A 22,610-nucleotide genomic window follows, 5' to 3' on the forward strand; every position below is an offset into this window, starting at 1 on the left:
GGTAAATATATCAAAGAATGCTCATTAATAAAGTATATAGCTTACAACCAATGGTTACAAACACGATTTGGAACACAGATTAATCAACAAATGTAAGAACAAAAGAAAGCAAGATACTAAACCAGATAAGAGAGAGAGAAAATATGTTTGCGTGGAGTACAGCCACTCTATTGAAAACAGTCTTAAAAAAGAATTAAATAGGCAAGGCATCGACTTAACGTTTCAAACCACCAACCGCACTAGGAACATCTTGCATAATAAAGGGTCCAGCAATAAAGTAAACAATACTGGTGTTTACAAGAACAGTTGCCCAGATTGCCCACGCAAATATATAAGCCAGATGGGTCGGGCATTTAATCCCCGTTACAGAGAACACAGGCCAACTCCAAAAATGATCAGTGAAAAATCAGCCTTTGCCCTACACCTGGTCGACTCAAGTAACTCATTGAGCAGCATTGACAAAGATTTAGAAATTTTACATGTCTGTGGAAAAGGTGGTAAACTTCACACCTTGGAGGAGTTCGAGATTTATAAAATTTATAATGACGAACAGTTTAAGGACCACATCCTTAACCCTTTCAGTGCTATGAAACGATATATCGTTGTTTTAAAAAAAACCCTAAGGGATATAGAGAGGAAGGTTATTTAAAAAAAAATAGCAAAACGGCCATTGGTGACCTGCATGTTCATAGGATACACTACCAACCACTTAGCTAAAAGATTCGCCCAATCCGATGGTTTCGAGGTGTATGTCTAAACCAAGGATTATGAACACCTCACTATGCCCCAGTGGTTGTAGTATATCGCTACAAACACACAGGTCACCAATTATTTGCCACACAGGACGGGATTCGAACCCGAGCAGACGAATGCCACTGGCCAAGTGACACACGCCCTAGCCTTCTCGGCTATCTGTGCTTGAAGACTGGGGAGTCAAAACCCGGTATTTAAGCTGTCGCCACCGATTGCGAACAGATGGCGCTGCAGATGGTTGTTCAATGTGTTACTAGGTAGCAGCACCAGCTAGTCACGGACTATTTAGATGCAATCTTTTAGTTTTAGTAGTAGTAAATGTGTTCCTGAGACTTTGCTGCAAAACATTAGTTTCCCTAAAATTGCTATATTACAATAACCTCGTCCAACTAAATCAGGGTTAAATTCAATATTACATTGTAAACTATATGTCTTTTGATTTTGTGAGATTTCGGTTTCAAATAATGCTATCAGAACATAAAAATTTATAGGAAAACCAGGAAAATTACAACAAAAACTACAAATACCGGGATTTATCTTTCTTATATATTTTCTTATTGTGTTATTATTCAAAATTAGCCTAATTAATAAAATAGTGACAACATGACAGTTAAAATTCAACAACGTGTAATGGAATTAAAAGGCAAACAAAAAAGTCTTACAAAATATGAATTATTGGCCTAGCACTATTTGGGTTAATGAAAAATAACAGTTCCGGTCTTACTCGATTTTCAATACAATCATAAACTTAGGAACAGCTGATCGAAGATCTGATAACAGTAGAGGAGACGACGTGACGTAGACCTCCTACCAACACCAGACCAAATCAGTATCATGATAGAGCTATCTAAATGTTTATTGTGTATTTCTACCATTTTAATGTTTTTTGTGTTCGTATTGTCCGTGTTTTAAATGTGTTTTTGACAAGTTGCAAGCTTTGAAAATCTTGTCTTCGCAACAAAACATGTAAGCTGATGATCAATATTAATCGTTGGACTATTTGACGGAGGTATGTAAAAAAACAATTATTGTCTTAATATTTATATATTGCATGTGTATATTACTAGCAACAATGATTGTTACAATGGTTCTCTCACCACTGCTAGTTGCTGATGGACCAATAGAAATACAGCTTATTGTTATATCAGAGTCCTACTAATCCAAACTGATTCAGACTGTTTGAATTACCAAATTGTTCATATTAGCAGTAAAATTTTATCAAAACTAAGATGATTGAGCCATATAAAAATAACTTACTTATCTAGCTTTTGCAGTTCAGAAACTCTCTCAGCAAGTTCAGGAGCATCCACTTTCAGCTTTGCCAGAAGTTCAGTCATGTGAGCAGTTTCTGTTTTGTGCTCTTGGTTCAGGGCTTTCACAGCACTCTAAAACAGAAATCAAGCTCAAACTTGTAGCTGCTTTATTTGTGCTTTAAAATGGGCAAGGATGCAGAAAATGAGAATGTAGTTGTTTATGCAAATGCAAAGTGAAGTAGTTTTAATGTTACAATTATGTTTTCCTACAGTTACTTGACAAAGCGGACTTTCTTGCACTGATTATAGCACGCAAAGTAGCTAATTCCTGCATTTACTTATTTTTCCGCACTCCAGTATTTCAACCAAACAACAAAAAATTCCTTGTATTAGGCACGTAATGAGTATTTGCTTGAAAACAAGTAGGAAACAATCAAAGATACTACGACTACAATCAACTGGTGCAGTGTTTCCAAACCTTTTACTATTGATACTACAACTTACTTAACCTGTAAACCTGTTTACGCGTGTTAACATTCTAATGTCGTTCAACGCTTGGATTTAACCTAACCTAAAACATGTTGTTTAGTGTTTGAAAGACTAATTATGTATATGCTTTATAGTAACTGCAGGAAAAATATAATGTGTAACGCGAGTGCAAAGTGCCTTTGCACATTAGTTACACAAATAACTATATAATCACAAAGGTAACTAACTAACTTTAGATAGCTATCAAAATATTCTTTTTAGTTAGTCAAACCATAATAAATGTAATCACTTTTCAAAATGTTGATAAACTGATGAAAATATTATAGTTCCATTTGTTGTTAAGGACACTAAACAATATTTACTGCCCGCAATTTAAGACTTTTCAAAACTTGGGGCAAAGCCCAAAATCAACATAACATATCAAAGCTGAAATATGTCTGTTGCACTCCTTGACATTATAGCTATCTTTGTGTGAATTTTAATCCGATTTATCAGGCATTTCTTGAATCTTATTAGAACAGATACACCACCAAACTTTATGTAATAGTACGGATAAATCTGAAGGGAATTTTTCTTCCAACAAAAGAATGTATCAAAATCACCAATCGGACTAACTTCATTGGAGCGACAAAACTATCATCAGTTAACTATTTAAGTGTATAATAAAAATTACGTCACAATTTCCACACAATTTGTTGGCTAAATTTGTTCAAACAGATCTCAGAATCAATAGAAAACTGTAGTATCTAATAATAGTTTAAAAAGGGGAGGATACATTTTGTTAGGTTAAACCTCTTGCAACAACTCTTTTTTTGCTGCATTTGTTGTTTAACTCCAAAATAGCATTACTGAAATCTTAGGCAACATAATACTATTGATTTATGAATACATTTACCGACAAGTTAAAAATATCTTACCAAGAAGGAAGGCACTTCCTTGTTGGTCTTCAGTTTTTGAAGGAGATCATTAAAGGAACTGTAAATCGCCCTTCGCTTTTCCTGGATAAGAATGATTTTATCACATAGTCCAGAGACCCGCATCTTGTTTTCACTTGTTTCATCCTGAAAATTATAAAAATGAACCCACAATGAATTAAATTAGCTGGTTAAGAACTTATTTGTAGGAGTCAACATTTAATCTTTAATGTAATACGTTAATTAAACAAATTAATATTCAACAAGTGTGCATTATTTGAAGTAGTGTTAGTGGTAGCATAGACAATATGGGCTACTTTATTAACATTTTCATTGATGATGGATAGTGCAATGCGTCAAATTACACTATGTTAGAGTTGATTTAGTAGGCCTATAATTCTTTTTCTGTGTAATACGGATGCTGTCAAAGTTTTCTTCAACTTAGTGGCTGGTTCATTCTTGAGGTTGTTTGAAAAATGGTTGTGGAACAGTGCACCCCTGTAAGATGAATTATTTTGTACAGACGGTGTACTGGGAGGTGTGTCTTGTGTGATGGGGGTGAAAATATTAATTTATTCTTTGACGAGTGGAGACTACTTGAATTTTTGTATTGCCTCGCGGATGTAAAAGGTGTCACTGTGATTATTTTCAGTACAGTAAGTTGAACACATCACGGCAGCTTTCTCCCCATCTGAGACCTGCTAGGCATCTTATCACCCTTTTTTATACACAAGTACTTTCTCCAAGTTAGTATTAGTGGTTCCTGCTCACACCACTATGAGGTGGCTCACAACAAGAGAGTGGTTAGCAGTGTTTGTCCATAATTCTCCTGATGACGTAGGCCTATATGCCAGGGAAGAGATTCTTGAACAGAGGTTCTTACATGTTGCTGCAATTTGAGTTTTTGATCTAAATTACACCAAGGTACTTTGTGTGTACTCAGCTTGAATGTCTGGCAGTGTTAGGCTCACATTTTTCCACTTTTGTTTTCGGTGGTATAATTAATTAGGATGGTTTTACTCCCGTTTGGTGCTAGTTCATTGTTACAGTATTCTTTTGTTCAACTGAAGGTTGCGTTGGTGTGTATGAGTCTAGTGGAGTGGAATCAGAGAAATTCAATCTATTAAGGGTTTCGATTTTTTAAGATTCAATTAATACAGCTTCTCAGTATCACATTGAGTATCTGTCATTATATTAATGAATAAATGACACAGTTAAATCAACCTAACCCATCTAGAAAATAGGTTAAGTTGATTTAAAAAGGAGAATAGCAATATGAAATGAAATAGCGTTTTATTTTCAAAATTCTCAATACAAATTTAAAGTTTGTCCCACCCAGGGAATGTCCCCACGCTCTAGAGCAATAACCTCTCGGTCGTCTGCCGGGTTGGCACGTCTAAAACTAAATCTTACATAACAGTTCTCAAACAATAAATTAATTCTGTTAAAATAAAATTGAACATCTTCCTTAAACTAACAATATATAATCACGATTTTAAAGTTGAAAAATAGGAATACAATTTAACCAGTTTGTCTTAATTTCTGTAGTTAAATTGGTTTATTTTTATGGTGTTGAGATATCAAAATTCTGTATGTTTTTTTTTTTTAAAGCACGAGCCTAGGATTGTTTTTTACATTACTTCAGGCTAGACCTAGGGGTCGCGGCATTATCATTATTATTATGAGAGGTATGTAGGAGCAATTTAATTTTTATAATTTTTGTTTTACAATAATTTAAAAACAATTTTCCGGGGATAGCCGTGGGAATCATTTCTCAGCATATAATATGACTGTACCATGCATTTTTATTTTTCAGAATTTAATTTATGTCAAGGAAAAAATTACAGACTTTTGTTGTTTTAGTGACATTCATAAATCAAACAAAAAATTCCAAAAAAATTAGTTTTCCTATCCCAAGACTAGAAAAGTATGAAAAGAGTCACAAATATCAACAAATAATTTTTTTTAACGAAATTCCAGAATCATTTAAGTTGATAGATTTAAAATCATTTACAGATAATATTCATGATGGCTTATTAGCAACACATTTTATTCTACAAAGGATTTTTTAGAATGTGATATACTGTATAGTGTAAACTAAGTGTTGGGTCCTTTATTGACTTTGTACATCTTGTTGTAAACTTTTTATTGAATTGTTTATTTATTTTGTTGTTACTACTTTCAATTTATATTGATTTTACTTTATTGTTATTATTATTATCTTGGTACAGTCTTTCAGTGAATAACTGATGAAGCCTATTGTAATAATGTATTACTTAATGGTGAATAAACTTCTTGATTCTTGAAACAGCAGCGACTTTCTATCAATAGTGTCGAATGCTGCCGAGAAGTCGACAAAGAAAGCATATAGCTTACCTCCGGTCCTTGCCAGCCTTAGACGCAAAATCGCATTTACGTTAAAGATATTGTCAATCGTTGAATATCGTTGAAATCCCGCCTGAAATTCACTTTTTAGCTGCCTGTCATTAGCCCAATTACTAAACCATGTATCTAAATAAATATATAGGATGGAGAGGACACAGCTAACTCACCTGATGAAAGGTTGCAGACGAGTCAAAGAACACATAAAATATACACACACATTAAAATATTTGATATTTCACCTCTTTCAGAGCCTTCTTCAGAAGTAGGCCTAGAACAGAGATGTCTGAAATAGGTGAAATATCAAGTATTTTGTGTGTATATATATATTTTACGTGTTCTTTGACTCGTCTGCAACCTTTCACCAGGTGAGTTAACTGTGTCCTCTCCATCCTATATATTTATTTAATCCAAGCATGATGCTTTTTCCTAAAAACTTAACCTTGTATCTAAAATTTGTATAAAAATCTTAGCTACATAGTTGATAAAGGACAAACCTCTATAATTATTGACGTCGTTACTGTTGCCTTTTTCATGTAAAGGAAGAATAATAGACTCCTTGAAACTTTATGGGAGATAACCACTCTTAAAATACTATTATCAACATAGATAAGACTAGGGGTGTGCGAAGCAGCAAAAAATTTTCGATTCGAAGCAACGATTCGATTCAAAAGATTTTCGATTCGATTCGATGCAACTCGATTCGAAGCAATACGGTATTTTTCTATTCATAATTGTCAATTGAGTGGATTAACAATAATTAAAATTTATCACATTTGTGTAATACAAATTTTTGTTGATGTGGTATTAGGCCTATTCATACTTACATATGAATTTTAGGTGAAAAAATATTTATTTTCAATCATATGTATTAGAATAACTGCTGGAAATACCAGTGAGCTGCTTTACTTGCCTATTTCATAATTTTTACTTGGAATTGGCTCAACTGCAAGAAAGAAGAAAATATTTTTTTTATCAAGACATTCATTCCCATTTTAATAACTGTTTAAATAACTAAATAGGTACCGGTAGCTAAATTACAACAAATTTGAATGGAACTTAATATAAAAAGACCATTAAGAAATAAATTTACATATCACAAGTTTAGGGCCTGTGGACCGGCTTCAGGACTGCAAGCAAGAAGAAAATAAAAATAATATGTTTCCACCATGCAACATGTATCATTCATTCCCTGCCTCCTAACCTCCTTAGTATAATAACCTCACACTTACATTATTTGTTACATCATCATAAATAAAGAATTATTATTGGCATCAGTAGGCCTACAGCTTTACATAGGCATTATTTTTATAGGGCCTAAAAATAAAATAGTAATAGGCTAGAAGCAACATGTCAAGTGGAGAACTCATTGAAGAAAAGATATTGTGTAAACTAATTTCCTATAAAACTCAAAAACAGTAAATAACATACAAACATTGTTTATGGTATAATTAATAAGGACTAAAAAATGCATATCATGTCATACAGTAGTATAGACCTACAGGTACTGCAAGAGATTAAAATCCTAAAACAACTGATTTTGATAGCTAATGAATGAAAAGAATTAAAAATCCATAAAATGAAGCTAAACAATATCACAACTAATTAGGTACCCGAAAAGTAACTCTTAAATAATATATAGAAGATTAAAATAATATTAAATCAAGAGACAAGAAAGTTAAATGCTATCTTCTAGTGCCCTTGGCAACACAGGTCAATGTTTTTAAACTACCCTCAATGTTTTTGGAACAGCAGGGCCTTTTTCTCTTAAGGAAGGGTAGTAGTATGTCAACAAAAACAATGAATCAGTCTCACCAGCCAGGCCCGGGCAACGATGTGTGAATTCAAGGTCATAGACCCTCCCCCTCCCCTCTTACACCACCCGGTTGCTACCCAGTTGCTTCAATTGCTGACAAAATGCAAGTGATGAAACAAGGAAGTAGAGACAAAGAAATATATTTCTTTATTCAAAAACACAAAACTGTTAGAGATTATTTTCAAAGAAATTAATTCAATGTAATTTGTGAGTTGTAAATATTGTATTGGATCTTAGAAATATATTTTTTTAACCCTATTTAACCAAGATACAGATCTGTTCACTATATCAGATATTTCTTTTGTTTATAATTTATTATGTAAAATACTAAAATATATTTTTAATTAGGTATTGAATGAACAATAAATGATTATACTAGTATGTCTGGATAAATAGTCTTTCTATTCTTTTGACTTTGTTTTCTTTGCACTGTTAGTGTTGCGTCACGGCTTTTGTCTTGTTACTCTTATCAGTAGACGACTAGACCTGGCTCTGGCTAGTGGCAGTGCGGCAATTGCTCTGTTGTGTCTTTATTAAAGGTCGTGAGCCAACTTAATTTTTAATTCTCATTTGAACATTTTAATTCCTCTGTAATAGATATAATAATATAAGAGTGTTTCTTTGGAAATAAATTATTCTTTTTTTTCTTTTGCCCCAACAAAAATTCGGGGACGGGGACCGACAGACACCTAACAAAAATACCAAATGTATCAGTCTATAACATTGATCTTACTAGTTAAGTATTAAGTAACAATTTTTCAGACTTATTTTTAAAATGATTTTGGAGTAACCTACCTTGTTTTGGCTAGGTTCACAGTAGTAAAATATTTCACACACTGCTTACATCAAGACAAAAAACAAAACCTCTAAAAAAAATATAAAACAATTAAAGCTATATTTAATGCAAAGAATGTATTAAATAAGAACGCCTTCGTATAGGAAACGCAACAGCAACGCGCTCCTGTATTGCGGGTATTGCATTGACTTTCTGCAGGCGTTTTTCGTATATGGATACTGACTCCCTCGTGAATCGAATCGTTTTTTGACCACCACTGAATCGAATCGCGATTCGATGCATCGAATCGAATTGAATCGAAATTTCGATGCATTTTCGATGCATCGCACACCCCTAGATAAGACTATTAAGTGTAGGGAACCGGGGTATTTAAAAAAACTCAAATGGCAACCTATCAATGTCCGGTGCATTGCCGTTTTTTACCCTTAACAAAACTGAAAGTATACTCCCCATTTTATCTCCGTTAGTCCTTCCATTTAAAACTACAATACCCAAACTATCCATTAATTCTAATACTTTACGACCTTTCTGATTTGTTATTAAGTCTTTTGACTGTATCTCAAAATTAACATTAGAATAGCAATATTTAAGTTACGAAACAAGGAACCACAAAAAGAACAGAATTCTAGAGAAGGTATTTTAACTTACTTTTGAAATGGAGAAGTCCAATCTGACGTAGATGACGACAAAGATGAACAGGATGTAGAAGAATACGACCACCAAAAGAGGCTCTTGAAGCATGAGGATTCGAGGGAAAACATAGTTAAGCTGTAACATAAATAACAATTAAATATCCAAATTTATAATAACACTTATAACATTGTGCAACACTTGTAACATTGATACATCAACTAAAAGTCCTTAGACAGTTTCTATAGAATTACTTGTTCAAGTAAAAGTAGTTCCAGTTATTTGTTTAGTAAAAGTAAGTTAAATAGATTTGATTATACTAAATTTGGAACATAACAAATTATTCATCAGGTGTTAAATTTCTCATTCAGAACTAAATGGCCTGATTAAAAAAATTAGTTTTAAATTTAAATAAATAACAGTTATTGTGGTAGGAAAAGCTGTAACCTTGTCAGAGCTAATGGAAAATTGTGACAATGCACACATCAACATTGACATTTCTGTCGTAGCTACAAAGATGATTTATATGGCTTTCTGTGGCCTATTGCTCATACCATAACATATATTTCACCGAGTGACTTTTTTATTAATTAGTATTTATCTAGGGTTAAAGTTTTTAACTACTGATAATGATGATTGATGGGCCGATTCCCGAATTGGTCGATTCCGATACCGATTACGGTTCTACAACCTTGGTTTTGATTCTCGATTCCGCATTTGATACAGATACCTGTTAAAAATTTATTTATCATATTCTCACTATCCCTATAAATAAAGGAGCATGTTATTTTTATTTAATCTTTATACAAAACAATAAGATAACTGCATTGCTATTGATTAAGGTTACATAGATTAGGTTAGCCTATAAGAAAAATAAGATAGGCTAATTCAAGAAGACATGCATTTTAACATATTTTATTAAATTCAATTGAGACAACAATCACCGGTTTAGGTAGGCCTACAATTTTCACTGAGTTTTTTTTTTTTTTTTTTGCATGAGAATTCGTACCTCTAGGCCTACAATGAATGTTCCATATTGCTTGAGTTATAGACTCAAAGTCATCTTCAATATTGTCATCATCAATATCACTTAAATTACTTAAAGAACCACATAAAATTCATGGAATTTGTCACATCACTAGAACGAAGATCATAATCCATTTTGAACAACACAATACGCACGCACAGCAAACAAACAACAAAACAACAACATGGCGGCAACTAGAGTTCTGTTCTACCAACTAGTTGTCAGTCAGTTGAACACAACATGTAATTCGTTGTGAAATGCAACGGCACTTGTAAAATGCAAAAGCAAGCTATTTTGGATCATAAAACTATTACGAATGTGAGATAATGAACTTGGAATTATTTATATTAGCTGACTTCAGAGTATTCTAAATAACTATGACTTTTGAAAGAAAAAGAAAAAAGTGTTGGGAAAAAATATCAACCATTAGCTAACCACTTTAACCACACTTACTTATACTTTAATCACTTTAACCTAACAATATTTCAAATGCGCTTTAAAGGAAATTTTCCCAAATTTTTGTAATTTTGAACCACTTTCCTGACGCTAAATTAATTTTCCTTTACATTCCAGGTCTGCAGACACCCTGTCAAACATGTGAATCAACCCAAAATGTATTGATATGCACAAAAGAGTAGAAACCAGTCACCTCAAAGTCTTGAATGTGGTTCTCCACGACATTGGTCTTGCGGACACTGACGACGGGGCGGCCCTTGGTATCCAGGTAGGTGTAGTGGAGGTAGTCGGGGAGCCGCTGTACTGGGTAGGGAGTCTCCAGCTGAAGGTTATGACTACCCTCAGGCAGTATAACCTTGGTGATGAGTTCCTCCACTACCATATCATCAAACACATGATCCACCAGCCTCATCTTCAACTTGTAGTTATCACCTGCAATTAAAACAGTATAGCGTTATCGTGCCAGTAACCCGTCGGAATATGGTGTCGAGCTTCTGGCACTCCGACATCCAGGAGCACAAGTCTTAAAAGTGATTTAGTGGAAATTATACGATAGAAAGTGCAAATTATGATATAGTAGCGCTTATTGAGCTTGTTGAGTCAAAACCTTGCTTTTGGAATGAAACCATTAATGAGAGACAACATAAAGTTCATAAAAGCCGACAGCCTCGAAACCAAACTTCTAAATGGCCACTTGTGATTGGCGCATGCGCAAGACGGCACAGTTGTTGAGAAGAGTGTGTCAGTGTAGTGCAAGTAGTACCAAAGTCTTCACAAACGCTAAGTATAGAATAGGCCTAAGCATGTTTCACCAAATTAAATTAGGGATGAGGAAGGGGCCAGAGAGAATCAGCTGAATTCTACTTTAGTTATTTAAGGATGATTATGTTTCACTGAGATAGTACTATGTAATGTGAGCCAGTTTCATTGAATTTAGCCTAATACTGGTTCACGAAGGTTTTTCAAAGTTAGTAAAAATAAACATTTAAACAAAAATACACGTAAAATACAAAACATTTATAGTTTTTTATTTTTTGTATTGTCTGTAAGCAGATATTTAAACCTTGTTCATAATACGTTAGAGTGATCTCCCACTGTAATTATTACTGAGAACTATCATTCTCATAATTGAAATACCTAGGTAGAAGAGGTACTCGTAGCTGGGAACGTTGTATCCCAGAACATAGTGGGTTTTCCATCCCCCGAAGAGAGGGAAACGAGGGCGTAGATCTAGCTCTACTGAGTCACTGAGAACTCGCATGTGAGAGGTAGAAATATTGCCGATCTCATCTCTGTAGTATACATCAGTTGCAGCAGCTGGTAGTACTGTCTAAAAAAGTCAACATATCAAAGTGTTTAGGTCAGATGACAAACTTTCATCAATTTATTAGAGGTATTCAAGTTAAAAATTCAATAATCTAAGAAATTAAAACAAATTATAATGCTTAAGAATATTTAATTGATTTATTGAAACAATTACTATAATACATATTATCATGAGAACCAATTTCTAATTTTTTTAACTTTCAACCTTTTCTATCAATTGTAAACAAGATTTTAAAGAAAGTAATAGACTCCAAAAAAATATACTATTATACTTATGTGGAGTATATCTATCTGCTTTTCTTCTATTCAAAAACTACTGGACCAATTTATCTGACATTTTAATTTTACAAACAACAAAAAATCGATGTTCCAATGAATGGCACAAGCACATACCAGTTTCTCTTCTAGCTTGAAGATTTTCAACCACCACTTCAACTTTAACTTCAGTTCTTCAAACATTCAAATTCAAAGGCTTAATTAAAGAAAAAAGGATTGATTGGATTCATGACATTAAAAACTCAATTCTTACATGTACTCATATCTGTGCTACTACAACATGTGTTATAGGTAGAGATGTATCGAATCTGAATGTCGAATCTACCAAATTCTAAGAAAAGATTCGGATTCAAGATTCCATTAAATCCAGGTCCGCAATCGATTTACGCATAGCTGGAACAAAGCCAAACTCGGTCTCAAAACTCAAGGCCATCACTTGAATTACGTCTTAGTCGAATATAAATTGTATTTTAAATAGGGACAGGCCGATAACAGGATTTCTTGATTTGATACCAGTTGTGAAATATTACTCACGATTATTGCTACCAATTTCCATATAAAAACTCATTTTTAAGGGAGTTGCCATGGTCAATGTTTTGTTGTTCGCTTAAATTCTGAATCAGGCAACCGGCGTGGTTCATGCCGGGCGTGGTTCATGCCGGGCGTGGTTCATGCCGGCCCAAAATTATCGTGCGCTCTCACTTATTTATCGTATCCAAGTCTGATAAGTAAACAGAATCAGGGAATCGCTCTTGCTCTTTACGAAACGAAATAATCATAGACTGAAAACATCCAAATTGAGGTAGCATTATGGCACGGCAACTCTACTAGAAAATCGAGACGCTGTAAAATGTTGTTATGTTGGTACCACTAGAAGAATCAACCAACTCATTGGCTGTTGGCTTAATTGCAGTCCCACAATCCCCTAGTTCCAAAGTACTATTCCCCTAGTATATATGGTGGCATTATTTTTAATCACCATATAAAAAAGCCCATTTGTAATTATTTTTGGGACTCTAGATTTGAAGATTCGAGATTCGATTTTTCCATGGTTCGGATTTGAGATTCGAAATTCCTGGATTTGACCATCACTAGTTATAGGTCATATCATTTTTATAAAGTTATAGGTTTTATTCTGCCAAAGTGGTGATGATTTCAAAAAGAGGGTTTTAGAGAACTAGGTGGTGAAATTAACTTTCTGAATGGTGGCTACTTTACAGAAGCTTCTTAAATGTGTTCTTGTTCTGCAGTAGAACACAGATACAGTACAACCCCACATATCTGACCAGCATGGAACCAAGCCCCTGGCCACATAACACTTCAGTCAGATAAACCAATCTACCATACCGTAAATATAAATGACACTGCAACACAATATACAACACTTGACCAAATAAAACGATTGCTGTACTTAACCTTTTTAAGGTCACGCCTACTACTAGCCCAACTGAGTGGTGAACTAACAGATAAACCGTAAGAGCGCTTGAGTTGCAGAAACTAGCATGTCTGAAAACTATGTGAAATGATGAACCGAGGCCAGAAATGAGTGGTATACTGTAGCTAAAAGTATCTTGAAAGTATTTGTGCAATGTTTACTTTGAATGACTTGACGCTGGAGATGCCGCTCTGAGCTTCTCGCTGGTACTCGTAGCGGGAGAAGGGACCCTTGAGTGAGGCTCCAGTGTGTACTACATCTACGACCTCCTCTACTGCGATGTTGCCCCAATGAGATACCTCCAGGGTACGCTCCAGTCTCGTCACTACAAGGAATGGTAAGTTGTTCTCGTAATGCAGCACCATCTCATCCTGCAACCATACAACAGAAAATCAGGGAAATATTCAGAAATAAAAATAAACATCTTAAATCTCAACAAGTTTAAAAAAATAATTCATGAGAAGTCTTTGTAACCAAACAGAACTCTAAGTAAGAAGAAAGACAGTGCTATTTTGGGACTTTTAACACATTTTGTGGTCCGACCGGTGTACTTCCTTAAGGCATTTTTTGACCAATTATGAACTTTGAACACAAAGAAAATGTAAACTGTTAAACGATCTAGATGTTAAACATTCTAGATTTTTGTGACGCCATTGTATTTCTTGAAGATATCACAAATAAAGGAAATTGTCTATTGTCTTATTGTCTACAGAATTAAATCCTATTTTATTAATCAAGTGATGGGGTAGAGGAAGGGTTTGCATGCCAGCCACCACCAGAATCACCTACTGTACACAACAGCCTGAATTGTCAACCACCAGGGATATTTTGTGTTAAAATGAAGCAGCTGCAATACATCCTACAGCTATGAAGCTAATTTACCAGCATAATGTGTGGAATACCCATGTCAGACAATTTTCAACTCATTTGAATACCTCAAAAGAATTACTGAGCCAAAAACTCTTGTGATTGATATACAAGGAACTAGGTCACAATTATGGCAATCTCAATGTTATACATCTGGAGCACAGAGTTTCCCACGTTAAATACAATGTAGCCCACGACAACGCTGCGCTACCAAACAAAACTTTGCAACAAAACTGTTAATTCTTTTCAAGAGGTTGGTGGCCTCTTTTACCTTGATTTGCTCCACATAGGCCTCAGGTCTGTGTGTGGAATGTATCAACAAAGCAATGGATGAACCGGTACAGTGTACTAGAGTTGAACTGCACTGATACAATGTAATACTGTTAAGTACTATGAAATGTAGGTGGGCATAAGATCCTAACCCACGACATCGCTGCCAACTGAGCCTCCAACGCACGGTTATTTAGTTTTCTGTACCATAATTCTGACTGAGTGATGAACTATGCTGGGCTACTTGAATTCAGCAAAGTCTATTAATGATGATTTACTACTGTACACTATTCATCAGCTAGGAGATTCTTTGCACATATAGGCCTATATTCTGACAAAGCTAGTTCTAACAGTAATCTCAGTAGCCTACTTACTTCAGCAAAAGGTTTCTGATCAGTGTAAGGCCCATATGTAAACCCGTTATCGGACTGAGACACAGGGTTAAGCTTGGAGTAAGATTCGATGTTGCGTGTGCCTACTGTTACTGTGGTAGTTTGTTTGCCCACTTTGTATGGTGAGTAGAAGTAGTGATTCCCTTTGTACAACACAAGCTGCTTCTCTTTCTGAGTTATTGTGGCTGGGTACGGAGCCAAAGCGTGGGTCAGAACACTTTCTACTTCTACCTGTAACAAAAATATTGGCAATGAGTTGGTTTGCTTGATTTACCATTCATATTTTAAAGTTATTATAATAGTTTTAATTATTCTCGGTTGCCCAAAAGTTTTTCGTTCTCATGGAATGATCAAGTTAAGTTTTAAAATTTCTTTCAAAATGAAGGCCTGAAAAAGTGTACATTAACTATGCAATACACAATTTATAAGAAACATTGGGCTACAATGTAGGCTATTAGACAAATTCTTCATACAAAATATATTTCAAAACTAAGTACATTTTATAAATTGCTTACAATCCTACAAATTAGAGAATAAATTTATGCTTCACTACAGAACAAGTAGTTGTTTATATTATAAAAATCTGTTGATGGGATAAGTCATTCACTCATCCATTTGTTAAAATGTTGTAATATAGCTTTGGCAGTAAAAGTTACGTTTTTGCCAAATTTTGTTAGTAAAAGAAGTTGGCGGTGTCTCAATGGATAATAGTGCATTAGCCTGACCCTGACAACGGCAAAAACTTGGACTAGTCATAGTCGCACACACCATGCGGCCAGAGCACGGCTCTATATTGACAACCAATACTCTGGTCCTCCGACCAATAATAAAAAGTTGTATAGTCTAGGCGCAGTGTTCCATTTATGTCTATTGTAAAATTGGTTGGATGCAACAGGTCGTAGTCATGCTAGGGTGCCATTAGCCTTCCATTTGCCCATTTACGTAGGTATTAGGCATGCGCATGGAACGTATCCAGCAAAGCTACGTGTAAGCTAGGACAATACATGAGAGAACTATACTGATAAAAATTATACCAAAAACAGTCTGGCAGTTTGGTGTCAATCAAATGGTTGATACAATTAGATACCTACATGAATTCTACAAGTGCTAACCAATGGCTACCCATGGAAATTGCACTAAGGCCAATAAAAGTGTTGTCAATAATAAGCTTACTTACTACTAGTGACATGTTTTAACAAATTTTAATTGGTTTTCAATTTTTCAATCTTGAAAATAAGAATCCTAAAATATATACCATTTCAATGTGTAAAACAATTGTAAATGATTTGAAAAAAGACAATTTTTAAATTGTTTTATTTCAATCACGGTAAAAGACTCTAGGCTACTAACTGAACAAATTTCTATATGGATTTGGCACTAAAAATAATGCCATAAGAAGTTAAAAGTACATGATGTTGTATCTGCACCTCGATTAGCTAACTTTCATTTATCCGTCCCACCCAGCAAATGGTTGTTGGTTGAGTACCATATAATCCCTTTTAACAGTAGGCCCTACACTGCAGCAGATAACAACCCCTTTTTACCCTTCTATACCGGAAAGTAAATAAAAGAAACGTCTTATAACACTTAAAACATATATTTACACTTATACTGTTACTCACAAGACGGTAAATATACAAAAAAGATGGTAAGTGGTGATCGATTTCGATTGGACATTCCAATCATTATCAGACCCAATAGGCGCTTCTATACCCTAAAGGGCTTTAACAACCTGCACTTGACAGTACCATATACACAAGTAGACTTCTAATCCCATTGCAAAATCTGAAGCTTGTTTTTATGTGTGGTTTATGTTGGTGACACAATCATTCTTGAATTAGGCCTATTAAAAAAACTTCAATGTGGTCAAATAAACGTTTTGTAACCGATGTATCTTAAGCTACTTGAAATAAAACATGTGGTGGTGGTGTGTCTGTAAATGTCTAGCATTTAGCCAAAGTTGGCAAGACACCATTTACTTCTTAATTGCAATGAATGTAGCTTTTGTATTTCTACATAATTTAATTTAATTACAGAATTAAATACAAATAAAAAGTTACTTCTTTTAAGATTTCATTTAATTTATTTACAGATTCACATTTTTACAAACAAAAAGACACTAAGAAAATACAATACTTGTTTGTTGAATATGCAAAGTACAAACATATAGGTAGGCTACATAAAACAACAATAATATGGAGTGATATGATTGTTTTAATGTCACCCTGGATATCTAAAGATTATATGCTACATTAAGGAAGGCAAGCTTTAGCTGTATAACAAATATCTTATAACCAACAGATTTACTTACAGTAACAGTTTTCCCAGCCTGCAGATTATCCTTCAACTGGATGACCCAGAATCCTTTAGAGGCTTGGTCTTGAACTTGAGTTGCAATTACTTTCAATGGAGTTTTCGAAGCATCTGAGAGCTGATAAAAATCAAATTATAAAATATTAGATTACACTCAAAATAAATATGAGTAAAGTTTTCAAATGGATGATTAACTTTAGGTTTTTTTTTACAAAATCATGCTTTAGTATAAATATAAATAATGGTTAAAAGTTAGGGAAAAGATGGGAAGATGGGGGGCTTTGTAATATTACCAATGCCTAAATACTCTGCAACATTTACTGTTGTAGCTACAATTCTCAAATTGTAGTAACTCTCGAGTTAAAAAGAAAATTAATATCGTCGGTGGGGATGCAAGAGTAATTTGTAAATATACTGTCAAGCCATTTTATTAACCATGGAGCATTGTAAGGTAAACAAACAGTATACACTGTATGTTTTCCCATGATGAGTATGGGCATAATGGTGAACCTATCACGGCAGAGCAGCAACTTTTTTTAGTTCCCTTTTATCTTAGACACCATGATACAGTTTCCAGCCAAAATACAAGTCTCAGGTGGATTAACAATTTGAGGAAAACAGGATCCATCTAAAAAAATGAGCTGCTTTGCCGAAAAATAAATCTTTAGATGCTGTAGAGGTCGAAACCGTTTGCTAAGCTTTGATTTGTAAATGTTGACATGCAAATCAAGCCCTTTTTTGAGCTTACAGGTGAGACAGCAACGTTTGGTAAACAATACCTAAGTTTATTTTCAACAAGATCCGCCACGCGCACAGCTCAGGACTCGAGGGCCATGGTAGGAAGGGTTCTTTCACATTTCCGTGATACTCTGTGGCCCCAAAGTTACCAGATATCAGAGTGTGTGATTTTTTTTTCTTTGAAACGTTCTCAAATTTTGTATCCACACTCACAAACCCCGACTCCTGATGGGTCTTAAGAATGCAATTAACTTGTTAGTGGCAACAATTAATAGTCAAAATCAAATCAAATCAAATCAAATCAATTTATTGACACAAATAACGTTACATTGGGTGCTTATAGCAGTAACTGGTGTCTTGTCAATTACATAAATCTTAATAATAAAATACAATGGAAAAAACATTTTACATAAAACATAGAAGATTACAATAACAATAAAAATGTACAATGACTATCCCAAGGAGGTGTCTGCTAAAAAGTCTGAGATGGAATAATAAACCTTATCCAGTAGAATTTCTTTAATTTTAACTTTAAAAACATTTACTGCCAATTGTTTAAATTTATTCGGCAAATGGTTGTACAGCTTCAGGCCTGTATAAAAAGGACATTTTTCAAATTTTGTTGTCCAATGGATTGGGTAACTGTAAAGGTTCTTGTTCCTAGTGTTGTATTTATTTTTTATTAAGAACTTTTCAAAATCTTTTTTATTTTCATGGACATAATTAAGGCTTTCATAAATGAACAGGCTGGGGAAAGTTAATATGGACTGATTTTTGAAATGTTTTTTACAGGAAGCCCTAAATTTAGCGTTTGCCATATTTCTAATGAATCTTTTTTGCATTGAAAATATCTTTTTACTATTTTTTGAATTTCCCCATAAGGTAATGCCATACCTCAAAATCGATTCTACATGGGAAAAATAAACTATTCTGATAACATTTTTTGATGCACACTGAGAAAGAACTGAAAAAGCAAAAAAGAATGATCTTAATTTTTTTAACAAATAATCAATATGTTCCTTCCAATTTAGTTTTTGGTCAATGATCACTCCGAGAAATTTTTGTTGTGAAATATCTGTCATGTTTGACTTTTGAAAAAATAAGACGTTTGTTTTATCACTGTTTAGTGCCAGGCCATTAGCTGTAAACCATTCACGGAGATCTTCCAAAGTTTTGTTTAGTTTTCTTTAGTGGCCGTGAAATGCTGGCATGTAATAGAAGGAAGAAATTATTAAATCCAGCAGGAGGAAGTGAACTCCACCTGACTGACATTGTTTTATATAAGGACATCTGACTAGGAATAACCAACTATGTTTAATGAATAGTGTTTTCTTTAATGGCAAGACTTTACTAACTAACAATTTAATGTAGGCTAATAAAAGTTATAACTGGCACACAGAAAATGAGTGCTGGTAATGCTTTTTTTAAATACGACCAGTTTTTTCTGTCACCCTTTATTTAGGAACATTCCAATAATCTCAACTCGTAAGTTATATGTTTTAAACTACACAAATAGAGACATTTTCATTTGATATGATTGTATACTACCTATATGAATTTATGTTAAATTTAACTAACCCTACCAAACAAATTTATTTTATCGCAAGAAATATAATACTAGTTTGTAAAGTTAATTAATATTTTAAAATAATCAGAAAGTTACATCCAAGAAAAACTTTGCACAAACTTTTTTCAACTTTTTATCATTAACGTAATGAAGAATATACTCCTCAGCCCTATTAATGAGAACATCCAACTAACTTACGCTAAACCACCTGTTAGGGGAAAAGGTTACTAGGCTACCTATATTTAAACTAAAAACAAAGTTATATATGTTCTATTTTAGAGTAGTAACAAAGGTGTTAAGCTGATCGGAAAAACCAGGATGTGAAATTTAATGAGCGGCCGTTCTGATAGTTCCCATTTAAAATTGTTCTGTGCTGTAGCAAGAAGAAAAGGATCACAGAAAATTATCACGGTGATGAGGTGATCGTGAGAGCAATGCATGGCATTTTCATAAAAATACATTGCTTTAATTTTTTTTTATGTAGTTTTACTGTAATTCTAGCTAATTTGTAGACAGGTAACCAATAAATTAACTTACATCCCACACCAGGGGGTGAAATGACCGGATTCAGTGATGTGCGTATGTGCTACTAAGGTGAAGGTTCTGGTTGACCAATGTGAGTGCTCCCATTTTATGAAATCCCTAAGTAACTTATCAATGCTCTAAGCACAGCGCAGAAACATTTTTTTTCTTGTCTTAGGACGCTAGGCACGAGCCCGGGATTGTTTTTCACATTTCTTCATGCTAGACCTAGGGGTTGTGGCATTATCACTTAGCTAAAATTCATCGGTGATTTGGCGGGATTTGAGCCCGGGAATTGAGATTTGATTTTGAGGTCCCTCCGTACACACTAATTCCGATATAAAAGAATGTACAAAAGCATAATACGTTACCGGTAGCCTACACCAGTTTTAGAGCTGAAAGATCACAGAAATAGGACATACAAACCTGATGAAAGTTTGCCTACAACATGTTGGACACAAGTCCCAACTTAAACTAGGTGGCGTTCGCAGAGGCATCCACAAAATTGAGCGGAGTCATCAAGGGTTTATATTATATTGTTTTTATCATACTGCAGTAAAAACAGTAGTTTTTAATGCATGCGTTGCGGGTCTAAAGTAGCATATTTAAGCCAGTAAAAAATCGTTTTTAGCTTCTATGGAGTAAAAATCAGCTGTTGTCAACTCAGCTGTAAATTTCGATTGTAAACGATTGCATGTATCGAAAATGAGTATCGATTCGTGCTTCGTAATCATTTTAACATACAGTCTATCTTCCCGTTGCATTTTAGCATTGCAGATACATTAATTCATTCCCAAACTCAACACTGCTCACCTTTAATACTTCCTTGACCACACCCTACGTAGTGGACCTGTTTCCCTCTCTTCCCATAGCATTTTAGGATTGCACATGTAATTGCCAAAAACAGTTCCCACACTCTGCACTGCTAGCCTTACTACTTCCATCGCCATTTACTACGCCATAGACCTGTTTCCTTCCTTTCTCATAGCATTTAAGTATTACAGATTCATTTATCTAACTGAGCCTTTACTTCTTCCTTCGCCACTTCCTACGTCGTGGGGCCTGTTTCCTTCCCTTCTCATAGCATTTTAGTATTTTAGGTACGTTAATCTAACTGCCACAAACATTCCTACACTCCGTAATGCTAGCCTTTACTACTTCTTTCGTCATTTCCTATGTCGTGGGCATGCTTCCATCCCTTCTCATAGCATTTCAGCATTGCACATACATTAAAACTGCTACAAACGGTTTCCAGTTCCCACACTCTACACTGCTCATCTTACTACTTCTTTCACCACTTCCTACGTCGCGGATGTGTTTCCCTCTCTTCCAATAGCATTTTAAGATTGTATATACCTAAATCTAATAAATCCTACGTCGTGGGGCCTGTTTCCTTCCCTTCTCATAGCATTTTAGTATTGGAGATACATTAATCTAAGTGCCACAGACGAATCTCACGCTATGCTGATGCTCATACTTTACTACTTCCTAAGTCACTTCCTACGTCGTGGACCTGTATTCACCACTTTCCATAGCATTTTAGTATTTTAGATACGTTAATCTAACTGCCACAAACATTCCTACACTCCGTAATGCTAGCCTTTACTACTTCTTTCACCATTTCCTATGTCGTGGGCATGCTTCCATCCCTTCTCATAGCATTTCAGCATTGCACATACATTAAAACTGCTACAAACGGTTTCCATTTCCCACACTCTACACTGCTCATCTTACTACTTCTTTCACCACTTCCTACGTCGCGGACCTGTTTTCCTCCCTTCCCATAGCATTTTAGGATTACAGATACATTAATCTAATGGTCACAAACAGTTCCCACACTCCGGACAGCTCGCATTGACTACTTCCTTCACCACTTCCTACGTCGCGGACCTGTTTTCCTCCCTTCCAATAGCATTTTAGGATTGCAGATACCATAATCTAATCGTCATAAACAGTTCCCACACTCCGGACAGCTCGCCTTGACTACTTCCTTCACCACTCCCCACATCGCGGGCCTGTTTTCCTCCCTTCCCATAGCATTTTAGGATTTGAGATACCTTAATCTAATCGTCATAAACAGTCTCCACACTCCGGACAGCTCGCCTTGACTACTTCCTTCACCACTTCCTACGTCGCGGACCTGTTTCCCTCCCTTCCTAATTCTAGATACCTTAATCTAATCGTCATAAACAGTTCCCGCACTCTGGACAGCTCGCCTTGACTACTTCCTTCACCACTTCCTACGTATCGGATCTGTTTTCCTCCCTTCCCATAGCATTTTAGGATTGTAGATACCAAGATACCTTAATATAATCGCCATAAACAGTTCCCACACTCCGGACAGCTCGCATTGACTACTTACTTCACCACTTCCTACGTCTCGGACCA

The 22,610-nt window shown here is 34.9% G+C and overlaps 1 protein-coding gene across 1 annotated transcript in view; it reads right to left on the minus strand.

The window, feature by feature from the left end:
• The window catches only part of LOC128997885 (dolichyl-diphosphooligosaccharide--protein glycosyltransferase subunit 1), a 29,309-nt gene that overhangs the window by 4,729 nt on the left and 1,970 nt on the right, over positions 1–22,610 (minus strand). Inside the window, exons 2-9 of the mRNA XM_054423665.1 lie at positions 17,394–17,513; positions 15,065–15,313; positions 13,715–13,924; positions 11,654–11,846; positions 10,710–10,948; positions 9,052–9,171; positions 3,413–3,556; positions 2,011–2,138 (exon numbers count right to left, since the gene is read on the minus strand). Coding sequence (XP_054279640.1) covers positions 2,011–2,138; positions 3,413–3,556; positions 9,052–9,171; positions 10,710–10,948; positions 11,654–11,846; positions 13,715–13,924; positions 15,065–15,313; positions 17,394–17,513 — 1,403 coding nt within the window. The remainder of the gene's footprint in view (positions 1–2,010; positions 2,139–3,412; positions 3,557–9,051; positions 9,172–10,709; positions 10,949–11,653; positions 11,847–13,714; positions 13,925–15,064; positions 15,314–17,393; positions 17,514–22,610) is intronic.

Source organism: Macrosteles quadrilineatus, unplaced genomic scaffold (genome assembly GCF_028750875.1).
Source record: "Macrosteles quadrilineatus isolate MER2022 unplaced genomic scaffold, UCM_ALF_1.0 Scaffold_7__1_contigs__length_78375512, whole genome shotgun sequence".
Lineage (NCBI taxonomy): Eukaryota > Metazoa > Arthropoda > Insecta > Hemiptera > Cicadellidae > Macrosteles > Macrosteles quadrilineatus.